Source organism: Eretmochelys imbricata, chromosome 1 (assembly GCF_965152235.1).
Source record: "Eretmochelys imbricata isolate rEreImb1 chromosome 1, rEreImb1.hap1, whole genome shotgun sequence".
Classification (NCBI taxonomy): Eukaryota; Metazoa; Chordata; order Testudines; family Cheloniidae; genus Eretmochelys; species Eretmochelys imbricata.
In genome coordinates, this window is record NC_135572.1 from 46,952,150 (window position 1) to 46,969,729 (window position 17,580).

Consider the following 17,580-nt stretch of genomic DNA (forward strand, 5'->3'; position numbering starts at 1 on the left):
TCCTGTATATCGGAGTTACCCAAACCATCTCACAGTTCCTCAAAAATCCTATTTTTGGCCCTTTACTCTTATCTGGGTTGAACCAACTGTCTGTCCTCCAAACACAACAGTCTGCCAGACAATCCGACAGCTAGGAGACAGTCTGCAATAGCTGGAAAGTAAATAAGCTGAGTATCATCAGCATGTAAGTGGTATCTCTTGGACAAGGATGAGTAAATGCTCATGACTACCTTTAGCAAGCTCATCTCCAGAAATTATCTTAACCACTGATCAGATCAGATCAGAAGAACAGATCAGCCTACTCACACCAGGGACTGCAGATTAGTCACCAAGACCCAGTAAACAACTCTACCAAAGTCTGCTGACAAAATGAACGCTATCAACAAAAACAGATCTCTTGCCTCCATTGCCAGGACAAGATCATTTACCAGGCTGATCTGTGCTGTCTCTGCACCATATGAAGGTCTGACTCCAAATAACCAACCTGATTCAGATGAATAGCCAAGTCTGTTACAAAATAGGACCAAAAAGGCTTAAGACTAAAGTGAAGTGTAACAAAACGATAAAGAAAGCAAAGCTAAAAAGTGAAAGCAAGATTGCAACAGAGTTTTAAGCAAGAAATTAAATGTTTTAAGAATATGAGGAACAAGAAATCAGCACAGGAGCATTATGTCCTCAGACTTGGCAGAGGCCATGCATAGACAAGAGTAGTTAACATTGCTAAAACGTTAACTTTTTGCCTGACTTTTCACAAAGTTAGAGGTTAGACTGCTGTATGACTTTAGTTTGCAACATTGAAAGGAAACACAGAAGGAAATTAGATAATGATATCAAGAAATTACCCTGGAGAATGGATACATCGTTAGGCCTAGACAGAATCCATGCCAGAACTTTATTATAGGAAGTAGCAGAAAAAATAGTTAACAAATTTTTTTCAAAACCTCTTTTGTAACATGGGAAAAATCTGTGAATTGGACAGCTAGTAAAATGTCTGTAATGTAGACAAGACCTAAGGGATCTATTAATGGTCTAGGAAATTACATGCCAATAAGCTTGGCTTTAGCTGCCTGAAAGATACTGGGAACACGAGCTAAGAATGGAATAAGACTAAGGGAACACCTTAAAGGTTATAATTTAGTCATGGATGATTGGAATGGGTTCATAAAAAGAGAATTATGTCTAAGATCAAGAAACTGAGTTTTCCGTGGATATAACAAAATAATTGAAAGAGGTATGTTATGTGCATAATTTAGGAAAGGATTTGTTATAACACACAAGACTAATCAAATGGATAACACTAGATATTTACCCGAGTTGCTCTTGAAGACTCAAGTAATATTCCAGAACACTTTGGTAACACTGCTTTACCACTATATCGGTCTATTTATATTTAAAATATAACAGTTAACTTAAAAACAAAAACTACACTCTACACGTTAAAAGAAAAAAAATGAACAAATACTTCTGTTTAAGAGACAAAAAATAAAATAAGTATTTGTACAAATTATAACAGACAAATATTCAGAATAGTTAAGTACCTGTATCCATCCGCATTGTATCTTTGCTCACAAGGAAATGATTTTTGGGAAAAAATCCATATACATCTAATTGGTGGGTATGCTTTCAGTTTAATTTCAAAACAAAACTTTTCCAACAGATCAATCTCAAAATCTTCTCTTGAGTCAGTCACATTTATAAATCCCTTTTCTGTAAACAAAATATTAAAATTCTACTATAAAAGCTGCCATCTAATGAAGGAATTTTGAAAATGTGCACAATTTTATTCTCATTTATTATTGCAAATTATAAATGCATTGGTCATAAAATCACTCTGTTTATCTACAAAAAGATTAGGTGTGATACTGGGTGATAACATGCAGGTTTTGTCCTGATGTTCCACTCCAGTCTATGTGTAAATGCTCTGTCTTTGAATGAACCAATCTGATCGGCTTGGTTAATAAAAGACTCAAAGACCTTTAAAAATACAGGAACTCATCCATCTTTCTGCCTCGCACCTCATTTTGAATCAATTACAGTGATCATCCCATGTAAATTTCTTTCACTCAATTGCAAATACTTATTCCAAATGTTAATAACTTAAGATTTATAAAATATAAAGTAATACATCACTGCTAGTTTAAGCATCTCTTGATGGCTGCTGTCATTTCTTACCTGCAGAGGGTTGACTTTGAAAAGATAAAACAAAATATATATCTACTTCTTTGTTTGTTCATTAATACAGTATATATATAAAATGAAAAATAGAAAAGGAACCTTAAAATGTATTAAAATAATCAATTTTAAAAAAAAATCTACATCTCACAGGGCCTGCTCCAAAGTTCACAGAAATCAATGGAAGCCTTTCTAGTGACATCAGTGGGCTTAGGATCAGGTCCATAAAGATTAAAAAAAACCGTGAATTGTAGTAAATAGTGCTGGTTTGGGCTTTTCTTTTTAAATAGTTTTCTTCTGGCCAAATCCACATGCTCTGTAAAGCACAGTTTTCTCTAGATGAAGTCCTCATTTAGCAAATAATATGGTGGAAATTCCCACATAAACCATAAAAATGGACAATGCTTTAAAACAAGAAATGCTTCCTTTTGTGTGAATTCTCCAATTTTTGCGAGCTATACACATCTTGGCTGTACAAATGGGACCAATCTTTTCAGGTGGAAAGTCATTTAAAGTTATTTGTGAGCACCATTCAAAGAGATTGGGTCTAACGGCTAATTCCATACTGTCCACAAGTACCTTGAAATAAAGTGATGCCATTTCTCTACAAAAAGAAAAGGAGTACTTGTGGCACCTTAGAGACTAACCAATTTATTTGAGCATGAGCTTTCGTGAGCTACAGCTCACTTCATCGGATGCATACCGTGGAAACTGCAGCAGACTTTATATATACACAGAGAATATGAAACAATACCTCCTCCCACCCCACTGTCCTGCTGGTAATAGCTTATCTAAAGTGATCATCAGGTTAGGCCATTTCCAGCACAAATCCAGGTATTGTTTCATATTCTCTGTGTATATATAAAGTCTGCTGCAGTTTCCACGGTATGCATCCGATGAAGTGAGCTGTAGCTCACGAAAGCTCATGCTCAAATAAATTGGTTAGTCTCTAAGGTGCCACAAGTACTCCTTTTCTTTTTGCGAATACAGACTAACACGGCTGTTACTCTGAAACTTCTCTACAAAAGAACATAAACAAAACAGTTTTTCCTATTACAGCTGAAAGAAAGGAGTGCAAGAGTGAGTGATCTGATCTTCACAGCAGGTTTTGGATTTCTATTCAAAATGTATTAAGAGTAATTATATTATTTAGGGGCCGTGGGAATCAAGTTGAAACTCCTAAGTCTGAATCTGATTTTTTTCTTGTTTCTGTAATTATTTTTCCTTTGAACCTGGTATTCAGCAGCTAGAACCATTTATTTGAAAATAGCTCCTCTCTCCTGGTACAAAGACTGGATAATGCGCAGAATTCTTTATCCAATGCCAATAAAACAAAATGGCATCAGTGTCAGGTAAAATCCAGAAACTGGATGTGAGAATAACAGACATGAAGAACTCTGTGGCTGTGGTGAATGGCCTGGTTTCTGCTGTGTTTAAAAACCCCTCTACCACACTTGACAATCTGAGAATAAGGATAAAATTAAAAGTGAGATTAGCAGGCGTACTTGAAAAGGAGCAGAGAGATGGCAATTTATGCTGTTTGGCTGAAGTATTTTCTTCTTACAATAATACTGCACATATCTACTTTGAGACTACCAGGAAGGAAATCTATCCACCTCATTCGTTTACAAATTGAATCAGTCAGGGATGAGACTCTCCAGTGTGAAGAATGGGAACATTACATTTAAACAAGCTCCATAGTTTAAATTTGGGCTCCAAGGATGCAGTCTTTCTAGGCTATCCCCCAGCCTTGAAGAAGACGAAGAGAGACTTATCTCATCTGAAAGCAGCAGCTTCAGAAGCTGGGTTTGAATTTTGACTTCCTTTACTCAGAAACTTTGTGTACAACAAGGTGGCCAGTCTATTGTATTTAGTTACCATGATATAGGAAAATGTTCTGCTCAGTAAAAGACTGAAGCTGAATGTGAGCATTTCGGAAATTGAGAACTTCCATTTCAATGACTCCTTATTTCTCATCTCAGGATCATAGGCTTGTTTCATTTGTTATAGTATCTCCCTTTTGGGGGAAAGGATTGCTGATGATGGCATTTGGGATTAATTGCTAACTTTTGAAATTACTAATTTTGAAATGATTATGGTTTTTTCATCGGCCTGAAGGCATGCAAGCCTCGTTGGAAGCCACACAAACTGAACGGGCTGATGTGCCTTTGCTTTGCCTTGGATTTTCTTTTCTTTCTTTTTTTTTATTGTCAAGTTTTATGTGCAATTTTATATGATATTCCCCTATAATACCCTGAAGGTGGGAGTTAACTAGCCCAAGCAATAACCTAGCAGTTAGAGCTGGGCAAATGATGGATTTTTTTTTTTTGATTCACTGGCAATTTCAAAGAATAAGAAATAAAATAAATTTCAAATTGAACCATGAATAACATTTTTCAATAGTTTTGGTAAATTGAAATGGAAAAAAAAATTGTTTTAGGTCAAGCAACACATTTTTCCTTCCCAAACCAAAACATTCTGTTTCAATTTTAAGCATTTTTTTCTACATTTTAAATTAAAAAAAAAATAAAATTAAAGAAAATTTGAAAACAAGTCATTTCCAATAGGAAAATACACACATTTCATTTTGAAAACCTCAAACTGAAACATTTCAGGTTTTCCTGACTTTGATTTGATTTATTTATTTTACTTTTATTTTCGTTGCTTGAAACAATTTGACAGAATCAATAGGAACCCACAACATGTTTCAGTGTTGCCAAATCTGCATTTTTCTGCTGAAAAAAAGTTTTGGTCAAAAAAATATCATCCAGTTCTACTAGCAGCATCTAGCTACTACCGTAGGGTTTTCCATGGTGTCCATTACTGTAGTATCTAAGGGTATTTCTGCACTGCAAAGAAAAACCTGCAGCAGTGAGTTTCAGAGCTCAATTGATTTGGGCTTGTGGGCCTCAGGCTACGGGGCTAAAAATTGTCATGTAGACATTCCCACTTGGCTTGGATCCCATGCTCCAAGGCTTCCCCCCTCACCAGGTTTCAGAGCCCTGGGCTCCATCCCCAGTGGACATGTTTACACTGCTAGTTTTAGCCCTTTAGCCCAAGCCCTTCAAGCCCAAGTCAATTGAGCAGGGCTCTGAAACTCAGTGCTGAAGGTTTTTCTTTGCAGTGGAGACATGCCCTAAGCCCCCTTGGTCACTTTGGCCAGTTATATCATGGCTAGCTAGTCATAATCACATTGTAGTTAATTTAATAAGAAGAAAATTTGGATTTTACCTGAAAGTTAGTATTTGTTTTCTGTGACATAACTGGGGCATGTTTATTAAACTATAAAGAAGAAGGTTCAATTCTTTCCCAGATTTACTCTTTCACAAATCATTTTACCCACCATTTTACTCATAATTTTCATTCGGTAGTCAGTCCCTTCAAGCAGGGCTCTGTGAGGGAAAGCCGTCAACCTCATGCCTTGGTTAATGGGTTCTGTGAGAGAGTCCACCACTGTATGTTTGTAATAACTGGATTCCTGTGCATGTAGATTATACTTGGTACGGATTCGAGTAAACTAAGTTATGTAGTAGGGCAACTAGTATGTAAAATAAATGATAACTGGCTAGTGCTCTGGAGCAGGACGTAAGGGGATATGAGGGCTCCTGAGCTGGCTATCTGCATCATGAGTAGCAGTGTGGGAGGGAGAGCAGGCTCCACATACATGATATGTCCCTCCCTTGCATGGGGGAGCAAAAAGGGACAGGCAGTGGGTGGTAAAGGCCCAGCTCACTTTACTCCCTCCCCAAAGCAACAGGGACTCACTCTCTCTGGATCACAGTCTCGCCCTGGGCTTCTCCAGAGTGAGCACAACAATGCACTGCTCCTTACTGTGGACTCATGGGAAAGCCACCATTCATCCCAATAAAATGACCTGATGTTTGAAGAGCATCACTTAAAAGCACTTTATAATGTTTACGAACTATGGGCAAAATGTTGTATATTATGTATATTTGCTAGCACAAATTATTACATATTAAGCTACATATTTAACAAGAAAAACAGGAATAAAATATTGCATAAATACAATGTGACCAAGTTACTGTTGCTTTAGAAACCTTAACTTTTGCATATTCTGGCTTTTTAAATTTTAACTGGACAACCTGAATTTTAATTTAAAATTTATCTCCTGTATTTGTTAGAAGGTCAACAGCATAATTCCAAAGGATGGTTGGCCAAATGTACACAGAAAGCTTTATTTACAGGAAACTTTGGGTATCTAGAAACCCTCTGGATATGTCCAATATTTTACATCCCCAGCCTCCCTTTGAAATGGTTGCAGTTGCCATCTTGAATTATTTTGTTTCTGGAAATACTATTGCAAGGATGACAACACTGTGTAGGCTAGACTTCAAATTAATGTTATGGTGGTGTCACTCCCAGAAGTACTGGCCTTGAGAAGTAATGCAAATAACCTGGGAGCAGGTGTGATTGTGGGGTACCTGCAGGGATATGGATAAAATCTCCATTTTCAACTTTAACTTCAAGTAGAAACAGGATTTTTCATAATAACTGTAAACATACTGTATACACATGCAAGCAAACAACTGAATGACTAAAAGAAAAATATGGCACAAAGTTAACAACATGAATCTGAATTACCTAAGACTGTAACCAAAGTTGTTTTATTTGGATGTTCTGTGGAGGAACAGGTGTAATGTCCACTATCACTTCTTCCCATTGATGAGGCAAATGCATAGACAATCCGTACCATAGAGGAGTCTTCTTGATAGTCTGTTTCTTCAAACCAGTGCCCCTAGTTTTTAATAAAGTTTGTATTTAATATTGTGTGGCACTGTCCATTATGACTTATGTGAAAATAATTGTGTTCTATTACCTGCTGTAATTCTCTGTTTTCAAAATGCCATTTCAATCTGAAACTATAGATTTTATAAAAAGCTCTACATCTTATCAGAAATGGTTCCCCAACTTTAAGAAGGAGTTCTTGTGAAGATCCTCCAAGTTTTTCATTTAGATCTGCAAAATGAAAACACACCAGTGAAACAACAAATGAAATAATTTTCCCCAGAGTAAACGGTAATTTATTTCAACTTTTCCTTCCCTCCCACACCCCATTTTCACATTTGTAAGCATCCATAGTTTTTGCATCTATTATTGTATTTGTAATGATAACAGACTGTTTTTCCAGATTTATAACTAACATTCAAATGAATTATAATAGTCTAACATTTAAATAAATAAAACCAAATTCTGTCCTGACTTTCAAATCCAGCAATAAGCCGGTATTCACACAGGGTGCAATTCAGCACAGAATTAAGCCAATCAAAGTAAGTTTATTAAAAAACCCCTGAATATCAGTATTACAAAAAAAAATTAAAATGATTTTTTATTAAAAGTAGATGTTAAAGATTTGTGTGAAAAAATAGCAGTTACTGATGAAATGTAAAATAACACAACAATTTGTTTTTAAATGTACTATGAATAGGGCCCTACCAAATTCACAGCCATGACAAACACGTCATGGGCTGTGAAATCTGGTCTCCCCCTGTGAAATCTGTATAGTATAGGGTAAAAGCACACAAAAGACCAGATTTCACAGGAGAGACCAGCGTTTCTCAAACTGGGGGTCCTGACCCAAAAGGGAATTGCAAGGGGGTTGCAAGGTTATTTTAGGGGCCTGGGTAGAGGGTGGAGTCCCTCTTCAGGGAGGCTAGCCCCCAGCTCCACCCCTTCTGCCCCCGACCCCCCGCAGCTGGAGCCCCAAGACCCCCAAGACCCTCCCCCATGGCCGGAGCTACAAGCCACACCTCCACCTGCCTGGAAGAGCCCCGAGGTCCCCACTGCCCGGATGAGGCCCGAGTCCTTCCCCTTTCCCCGCTTGCCTGGAGAAGACCCGGGCAAGCCACAGCCACACATCCCCTCTCCTCCCCAGGCCCCAAGCCACCCAGGAAAAACCACAGCATCTCTTCCCAAAGAAGAACCTGTGCTTTCATTACGCCCCATGCAGGTTCCGGGATGGCTGAAGAGGAGGTATCTGCTACTTAGCTTCCTGGCTTCATCAGTAATCTCTCTGGTGTCCAGGAAGATTACTGATGAACCTGGGAAGCTGAATAGCACATACTGCCTCCTTAGCCACCCCAGAACCTGCATGGGGCATACTAAAGCAAAAACGTCACCCGCCAAACCTGCAATCGGGTGTCCGGCGGCAGCATCCCCTGGTCTATTATACCTGCTGCCCATCTTGAGGGAGGTTGTGGTATTGCCACCCTTACTTCTGTGCTGCTTTTAGAGCTGGGTGGCCAGAGAACAGTGACTGCTGGCCAGGTTCCCAGCTCTGAAGGCAGCGCCCTGCCAGCAGCGGCGTAGAAGTAAGGGTGGCAATACCAGACCATACCCTCCTTACTTCTGCATGGCTGCTGGCGGTGGCTCTGCCTTCAGAGCTGGGCTTCCTGCCAGCAGCCGCCGACCTCCAGCTGCCCAGCTCTGAAGGCAGAGCCACCACCAGCAGCCATGCAGAAGTAAGGAGGGTATGGTCTGGTATTGCCACCCTTACTTCTACGCCGCTGCCCAGCAGCAGCACAGAAGTAAAGGCAGCAGCACCGCAACCCCCCTGACAATAACCTTGCGACCCCCCAACTCCTTTTTGGGTCAGGACCCCTACAATTACAACACTGTGAAATCTGAGATTTAAATAGCTGGAATCATGAAATTTATTATTTTTAAAATCCCATGACCATGAAATTGACCAAAATGGACTGTGAATTTGCTAGGGCCCCAACTATAAATAAGCATTAGAATTTAGGAGATAAATATGAGACAGAAATATAGCAGCATTACATTAGTTTTGCCCAGTAATGTACCTCTAAACATATTTATTCCAATGGTGACAAATTTACAGCCCAGTCTTGCAAACCTTACTGAAGTGAATAGTGCAATTAACATCAATGGCAGGATTAGGCCCCTATTTAAATAAATCTTACAGTTATGTTACCTATTGTATACAGCTTGGTGCATTCTCTGCCCAGCTCATTAGTTGCGCAGCACTGTATGTCTGTTTGAAATAACGTATTTGCTGAAAATCCGCGTGGCACCTCCTGTACTCCATATACTTCCCCACTTCTTTTACTGTCTTTATGATTTGTACTGGTGCAACTGTAATTACACATACATTTATTTACTGAATCATTTGGTTAATCTCAAACAGATATCCAAGTCGTAAGAAAATGTGAACAATAGTAGGGAAACTGGCATATTCTGTAGTTGAATAAAAGGAACTAGAAAATGTGGAGATTATAAACCAAACACAAGGGCAATGGAACTAGGGAAATTATAAGCAGAATGAGCTGATATTACCTAAATACCCTATTCGTGCTTATACTGGTAGATGTAAACATTTGTAATTTTCTGAGTGAAATTCTGGCTCCTTTGAAGTTAATGGCAAAACTCAATGAGCCCAGGATTTCACCCTACATCTCTGGAACTGCACTGAACCCAGAATGTTGGACTATGAGCAGGGCCGGCCCACAACATTTTGGTACCTGAAGCAGGGAGCTTAAATGATGCCCCCTTGCCCCCTCGCTTGGACAAAACTTTGAAAGGTCTCAGTTTTGCCTTCTTCCTGTTCTACTCCTCTCATGGTACTGCTCTGCTACCTACCCCAATAAAGGAGAACTAACAACTTAAAATGCCTTGTTCAAAAATTTTAAGTAACATTTAACTTTCAAACACCTGAACAGCAAATGTAACTTTTCTTGTCTGCATAGTAAACTCTGGTTTCAGAGTAACAGCCGTGTTAGTCTGTATTCGCAAAAAGAAAAGGAGTACTTGTGGCACCTTAGAGACTAACCAGTTTATTTGAGCATGAGCTTTTGTGAGCTACAGCTCACTTCATCAGATACAGATATCTGATGAAGTGAGCTGTAGCTCACAAAAGCTCATGCTCAAATAAACTGGTTAGTCTCTAAGGTGCCACAAGTACTCCTTTTCTTTTTATAGTAAACTCTGGCATTTTTATCTGTTTGAATAATCAAAGTGGTGCTTTCCCTGCCTTCTTGATTGCAAAGATTTGAACTGCTTCCTGAAGGTCCACAGTCTGGGCCAGCTCATGCTCTATTGAGATGGTTGCAAGGCCAACCAGCCTCTCCTGTGTCATTGTGGAGCATAGATGTGTTTTTATTAACTTCAGCATGGAGAATCTGTGTTCTCCACTGGCAACTGTTCCAGGAAGTGTGAGAAGTATGCGCAGAGCAACAAAAGCATTTGGAAAGAGGGTGGTCATCTTATTTGTGCACATATATTCCAGAACAGCCTTTGGAGTTGATCCTGCTGAAATGTATCTTGAAAGGGCTTTCAGTTCATCACCTAATCACTCGCATCAATATAGCGCATGTCATCATGTGTCAACACTGTCTCTAGTGCCCTGCATTGCTGGTATGGGTCTTCAGGTATAGTGAGGAGTTTTGGAATATCATACAACATCCCAAATATACTGCTGTGTTCTTTGAGCTGCATGAAACGTTCTTCAACTGACTGTATTGCACAATCTAGCATCTGGTTAAAGAATTCAACTTTGAATTGTTGTTTGGGGTCTCTTATGGGATTATCCCGAGCCAAGTAATCAAAATGTCTTCTTCTTCGGTGACTCTTGTACTCTTGAATGGGTGGGAAAATAGCTTCAGTGTGAAGTTCCTCTGCCAACTTCTGTGCACTCTTCAGAACGTTTTGAAATCCCTCATCTGACCAGTAAGACTGTAGGTATGACTTTGCTTTGTCCAGTTGTTCCATTGCTCCAGATATATCAAGGTCAACACCTTGGAGTCTCTTGCTCACAACATTTATTTCAAACAGTATGCCATGCCAGAACACTAAGCCACAGAAATTTGAAGTTATCTATGTTTCTGGTGATTCCATTTCCCTCTGTCACTGTTCTCCCATGAACAGTTCCTGTCATAGCATTATCCTCCATAATGGCAACTATGGCATCATCTATCTTCCCAATTTGGTATTTGATAGGCTTCATCGCCTCCACTCGACTTTCCCATCATGTGGCACTCAGTGGTTTCAGTGTCAGAGAGGATATTCTCAGATGTTGCTTCAAAATTTGCCATCAATGAGTTGATGCAGAGAAAAATACATAGATGCTTTGAATTACATTAAAAAATTCAGCAGCCTCACTAGAAGCTGATGCTGCATCACTGACCACCAAGTTCAATGAATGAGAACTGAATGGGACAAAAAAAGCTCGAGGGTTTAACTCTCGTATCCGTGTCTGCACTCCTTTGTTCTTTCTTCTCATGTTGGCACTTGTATCTTAGCCCTGACCTCTCATGTCAGCTATCGCAATTCCCGTATCTTCCAGCTTTTTAAGAAGCACGTTTGTCATATCAGTTCCTGTAGTATCACCAATGTCAATAAATTCTAGAAAATGCTCTCTGACAGTCACCATTGCAGGGACATTTTCACGAGGTTCTGTTGTTGTTACAAAACCCACCATTAAAATCATTTGTTCCGTATGGATGATGTCAGGTGTGCAGTCCAAAATAACAGAGTAATATCTTGCTGACTTCAGATCTGCCACAATCTTGTTTGACTTTTGTTGCCAGTGATGGTATGATCTCATTTTGAATTGTTTTTCCAAGGTAGTGTTATGTGTACATTTCTTGGGTGGCGACTCTTCTTAGATGCTCCTGGAGTACAGCATCAAATTCAGCCATCAGCTCCACAATTTTAAGGAAGCTTCCATTGTTTGGCACATACAGCTGATCTGAAGTGCCACGCAGTGCTAGGTTTTGGGTAGCAAGCATTCTCACAATGGCAATGAGCCTTTTCAGAACATTTTGCCAGTAAAGAGATTCTGATGCAATCTTCTCTTGATGCTGATCATCTATGGTGGCCTTTAATCTTAGTCTCATCTCAAGCTCTTTCCACCCGTGGAATGCTCTCTGGTGATTTGCTGCCTTCTCATGACATACCAGATTTCTAGCCAGATTTTTCCAGTCCTTTGTTCCTGTAGAACTCAATGTGGCTGGAACATTAGACTCGAAGAGTTTGCAACAAAAACAGTATGCAGCATTCTGGGGCTTTGAGTACATAAGCCATGGCCTCTCGTCACCATTGAGGATTTCACGCCAGTAATGTGTTGAATGGAAACTTCTATTTTCATGGTCTTTGGGGAACATGAAGTTTTTCACTTGCTGTGGCCCATGCAGTACAAGGAAGTCCGTCAGGCTACTGCTCAAGTGGGCCCACAGTCCTGGATCATCTAGACTTAAGGAACTAAACTCAGCAGCAGCTGTTTCTTGTGCCTCCACCACACTCTTCTCTGATCTACACTTTTCTTCAGGAATGTGCATGGTTCCATCCATTTGAGATGGAGATATGGACACTGCAGTAGCTGCCAGGTCACCTGCACTCTGACTAACTGGAAGATCAGGCATCTCCTCACCACTCACATCCTCACTGGGGTTGGAAGGCTCACTGTGAACATTTGTGTCTATGTATCTCAGGAGAGCTCCTTCCTGCTTAGATAGAAAAGCTTCCTTTGCTTTCTTTCTTTTTCTGAATGCTGCCCCAGAGGGGCGTTTTCTTCTTTCGCTCATGACGGCTGTTATGTGCCAGCTATAGTGGCTCTCAACACTCAATTAAAGGAGAGAAATAAGCAGGCTGGTATGCGGGCCTGAGTGAGGGAAGATATCAGCACCTTAAGGGCCTAACTGGCTCCTACTACTTCAGTTGACTGCCTGTTCTTCTCAAGTGGGTTCAGGGAAGCAGCAGGAAACAGGAAGCTCCCTGAGAAGCTGGTGTTAATCAGTCCAGGCTCCTGCGGGTGCTAGAGAGGTACATAAGAGGCTCCTCCTCCTCCTCTCTCTCCCTGCAGCTCCTGCTGCTTTCTGTTATTCCCTCTCACCTTTTCTCCTGCCTGCCTGCCATGTCTCTTGTGCCCTCCTTCCTCCAGCACAGCACTCCACCCTCTCTGTGCATCTAGAGCAGAGAGAATACATATGCACCAACAGCAGACACAATTTTCTACACTCTGGGTCCTAGTGGCACGCCCCACAGTCTGGCATCTGAGGCGGCCTCCTCAGTTCGCCTCATGGTAAAGCCAGCCCTGACTATGAGCCTCCACGACTTGAGCTAGAAGACACAGTCCTGGTAGTCTGAAGGCTGCTGAAGACTCATAAATCCCTGTGTGGTTCAGGCACTCGAGAGGGAGAGAAATCCACACTATCACACGTGCACTCTGTATGAAAACATACTGAATGTTGAATTTACTTATGCATGACCTGATATGTTTCTTGGAACATATTCATGTTGCCAGTAGAACCATGTATCATACATAAAACTTAAAGCTACAAGGAAAGGCAAACTTAGATATAAAATTTCTAATTACACTCTTCCCACCTTCAACCCCCATTCATTCTCAAAATAGCTAGGTTTTAGCGAAATGGAAAATAGAGGGCTATGGGGTATAAATATATTTAACTCATTAGCTATGTCAAGTGAAAATGCTTAGATTTGGGCCAAAATTTTCCAACTAGGGTGCCTAAAGTTTCGAAAAGTATACATTGGCCCAATTTTCCAAGAATACACCGCAACTCATACAAAAATGTGAATTCACCTGTTGCACTCATATGCACTTAGTTTTTGCATGTAGTTTTTTAAGGACACTGTGTGCGTGTGAAATTTTATGGGAGCATCCACTACATTCTCTTTTGAAAATCTGACTCCACAATTCTCCTTCAGTTGTTCAGGTTCAATCACAGCAAAAATAAATACATCATGCTGTATAAAGCCTATTGGCTTAGGAAGACATCAAGACTTACACCTTAAAATTCAGTAAACAAAAAAAAAGGTAGCATTATATGCACGATACCTGTCATCAGGTGTTCTGCAAAATAACCATTCAATATCTGATTTAGGGTAGCTTTCGGATATGCAGTTTATAATGGTCAAGTTTTCACTTTTTATGAAATAGGGCTTCCTTGGTTTACCTATTAAAAGTAATGCAAATATTTTCAGACATGCTGCAATATTTTGGAAACATCATTACCCATCTTTCTAATGTGTAGGACACTTTGAACACTTGTGAACTGGGAGGCTATATGCTTTGTGTCTGAGTTATAGATTTATAAAACAAACCAGTCTGTCACTTTAAATAATCTTGACAGACTTCCTGACATAAGAATCCAACACTGATTTAGACATATATGTAAGCAGTAGCCAGTCAACTTTTCTTGTTAGGAGCAGAAAAATGACAGCAGGTGTCAGACTGAGATGGCTGATCAGTCCATATTACGCATAAACAAAGTACAAGAAGAAACCAGAAGGCAAAAAATCTACCCTCGGATACCTATACTTCCAACAACAGCAATAACTTCAATGAGAGCAATGCGCAGGCATTCAAGAACAAAATTTGGTCTTTGGATATTTGAGCTTTGCCACACCACATATTTAGGCTGTTAACAACATTAGGCCAAATTGTTTTGCTCAGTTCATAATATATTACGTCACTTTGTTTGTTATAATATTTTTCAAGTGGTTTTAATGCTTGAGGAAAGTAAAGAACTGTTTGTCTAAGGTCCTCGTTTGTATAAGCTCTTCAACCTTGACCTGGTAAACGTGTCACCTCCCTGACTTCAAGGAATTGCCTGTAGGAATCAGAGAGTAATCTGGGGCCTGATTTTCAGAGGTGTTGAACACCTTTAGCTTTCATTCACTTCATCTGGAGTTATGAGTCCTCGTACCTCTGAAAATCAGCTCCAAATAAATGAGTCTATTTTCCTGAAACCCTTGAAGAATCGACTGAGACTGCACGGAGGAGTGCCACTTCTCACCAACTCATTTCATATACACAGTGGAAAAGCAATAAATGATAATGACTTTCAGTCATTAATGACTTCACCACCATAAATCTGTAACCTAGAAGTGTAAAGTTCCATAAACCATTACCAATCCCCTGAGCCCACCAGCTTCCCAATTTGGACTATGCTTGAAAGTTTATTGCACCAAAACTGATACTGACTTCACTTAAAACTGAAAACACTGATTTTGTTTTAAATTCAACTGTGATTATGAAGTTAACTTTTCTGATGAGAAGACTGACTGTTGCTCCTGATTCGTACTTTAGGTATCTTAAAGGCAACGTGCAAAGGGAAAAATTGGGCTCATGCATTTTGTTGTTGTTCGCTTGTGTCTTTATAATCTGTACAGAAGGCCTGGATGGTTTTTTAGCTGCATGATTTTAATATTAGAAAGGTAGGTTCTGTTTAGCGTGGAAAACTCTGACGACTGGAGAACAAGTGAAATTACAACAAAAGTCTGACAACAAAACTAGGGAAGAATGGAGTTGATATTCCTGCTATTTCTATGACAAAAAAGCAAGCAGAAAAAAAATCTTAAAAACAACAGCAAAACCTGTTAGATCCTCTTTCTTGTAGAGAGAGCTGTTAGTGCCACCTATTATAAAGGTTGCCTGACACTACCGATTATAAGATCCTGTTGCTTGTAAGGCTATGTCTACACTACTGCCTATGCTGGCAAAGTGTATGTCACTCAGGGCTGGGAATATTCCACCCTTCTGAGCAACGTGAATTACGCAGACATAAACGCTAGTGCGCACAACGCTACGTTGGCGGGAGAGCTTTTTACGTCGATGGGAGAATTCTGCCCCAGGCTGATTTTTTTTATTTCAGCCCGAACAGTTTGGTCATTTCTAAGAACGAGGCCAGGGAACTCTACACTGGGGGTTTGTCCATTTTTGTTAAAAAGTGACTTTTTAAAAAAAAGCTTTAATGCCCCGACGCCTGGGAGCCTGGACTTGAAATTTGGTGGGTGTGCCAGGGGTCTGCCTTTTGCCACTCCTGTGAAAATCTACCTATATTTGGCCAAGTTATAATCCTATGAAAAATCCCAGTTCACACAAGCTGAGTGGAGACTACAGTTTACAGTTAAAATCTCTGAAGATTCTGTCTTCACTGAGCACACTTCAGCCTCTCACAGTTCCTTGCGAGTGCACATGGACCATCCTCACAGAGTGACTGAGCATGCTGCAGGCCAGGGTTACAGGGGTGAAGCCAGTCTTTCCCTATAATGGCTCCTGCCAGGGGCTGAGAGTACTGAAAATGAGAGCCGGGAACTTGTCTCTCTAGTTCTCTTAGTGACCCCTCTGCTGCACCCAGGAAACACAGAGTAGGAAAGAATCTGACCTGAATATAAAGGGGGCCAAGAGCCCACCCAGGGAGTAGGGAAAGGAGTAGATTGAGACAAGGAGCCTGGTGAGACTGGGGCAAGTCATTTAAACCAAACTTTTCACAGGTGGTCACTAAACTGTGTGTTTCTGGGTGCCCATCTGTTGGATCATATTAAAGAAGTTCTGTATTAAAATCACAAATGAGTTTGATTCCCCACAGTTTAAATTCCAGGGTATTACTAATTAAGAGGTCTCTTGGGTTTTGGTACTGTTTCTCTCCCTCTATGTGTGAAACTTGCAAGCTGCTAATTGTGTTAGTACATCCTAGGATAGAGTCCGTTCTCAAAGCAATTCTTTGTAACCACAACTACTCACACAGAGAGAGACTCAAAGCAATACTCTGTAACAACAGAAACAGCACCCAGAGACTCCCCGCCCTTTTGTTATATTCATCTCACTTTGTAAACAATTGTGATTAAAATAGAGATCGAGGATCTATGTGGATGGATGCTTGGTGTGGATAATAACTGAATGATCAGGGAGGTGCCAGCCTAAGAATCCAGTGTCCATCGGCTGAAGAAGGTGTCAAGTGGAAATAACCAGAGGACCCCCAGAGGGCAGACTGGAATCCACCCAACAGCCTCAAGAATGGGAGAACCAAAGAACGAGATAACATCTGGCAGCACGGAGCTATCAGGAATGTGCCATCTGCTGATTGATTCAGCAACAGCATGATGAAGCAATTCCCAAAGACTGGCATAGGAAGAAATTCCTACAAAAATGTATTCTAGAAAGTGAGAACTTTGGGGTCTGATTCTGCAAATCAACTTCCAGGAGCATCAGATGTGCATCTGACAAGGCCCTGATCCCTCCTCATGTCCAGGCCACCTGGCCAGTGGCTTGGCATGAGCAACTCTAAGGCTGGTAACTATGATAACAACCTTGCAGAACCTGTGTGTGTATGAATGAATGTGTGAATAAATATGAGATTGAATGGAATGTTATAGCTATAACTAACTGCTTACTATGATTCTTTCTGTATTCACAATAAATGTGCCTTTTCCCCTTTAATAAGATCCTGCTGGCTTTTATTTTTTTATTTTATTGGTATAACACATCTTGAGAGCCTGGGATCTGACTTGCAGAAGTGTGGAGCACTCACAGTTGCAAATGAAATCAGTGGGAGCTATATTTTGAACATGTAAAGCACCATGTAATGTTGAGAACCCTGAAAAATCAGGTTGTAAATTTCTCAAATT

The 17,580-nt window shown here is 40.2% G+C and overlaps 1 protein-coding gene across 3 annotated transcripts in view; it reads right to left on the minus strand.

Moving 5' to 3' along the window:
* The window catches only part of FLT3 (fms related receptor tyrosine kinase 3), a 77,920-nt gene that overhangs the window by 32,278 nt on the left and 28,062 nt on the right, over window positions 1-17,580 (minus strand). For all 3 annotated transcript variants that reach the window (XM_077809839.1, XM_077809848.1, XM_077809858.1), the window contains exons 5-9: window positions 14,006-14,123; window positions 9,125-9,285; window positions 7,010-7,149; window positions 6,775-6,928; window positions 1,539-1,707 (exon numbers count right to left, since the gene is read on the minus strand). In XM_077809839.1, coding sequence (XP_077665965.1) covers window positions 1,539-1,707; window positions 6,775-6,928; window positions 7,010-7,149; window positions 9,125-9,285; window positions 14,006-14,123 — 742 coding nt within the window. The remainder of the gene's footprint in view (window positions 1-1,538; window positions 1,708-6,774; window positions 6,929-7,009; window positions 7,150-9,124; window positions 9,286-14,005; window positions 14,124-17,580) is intronic.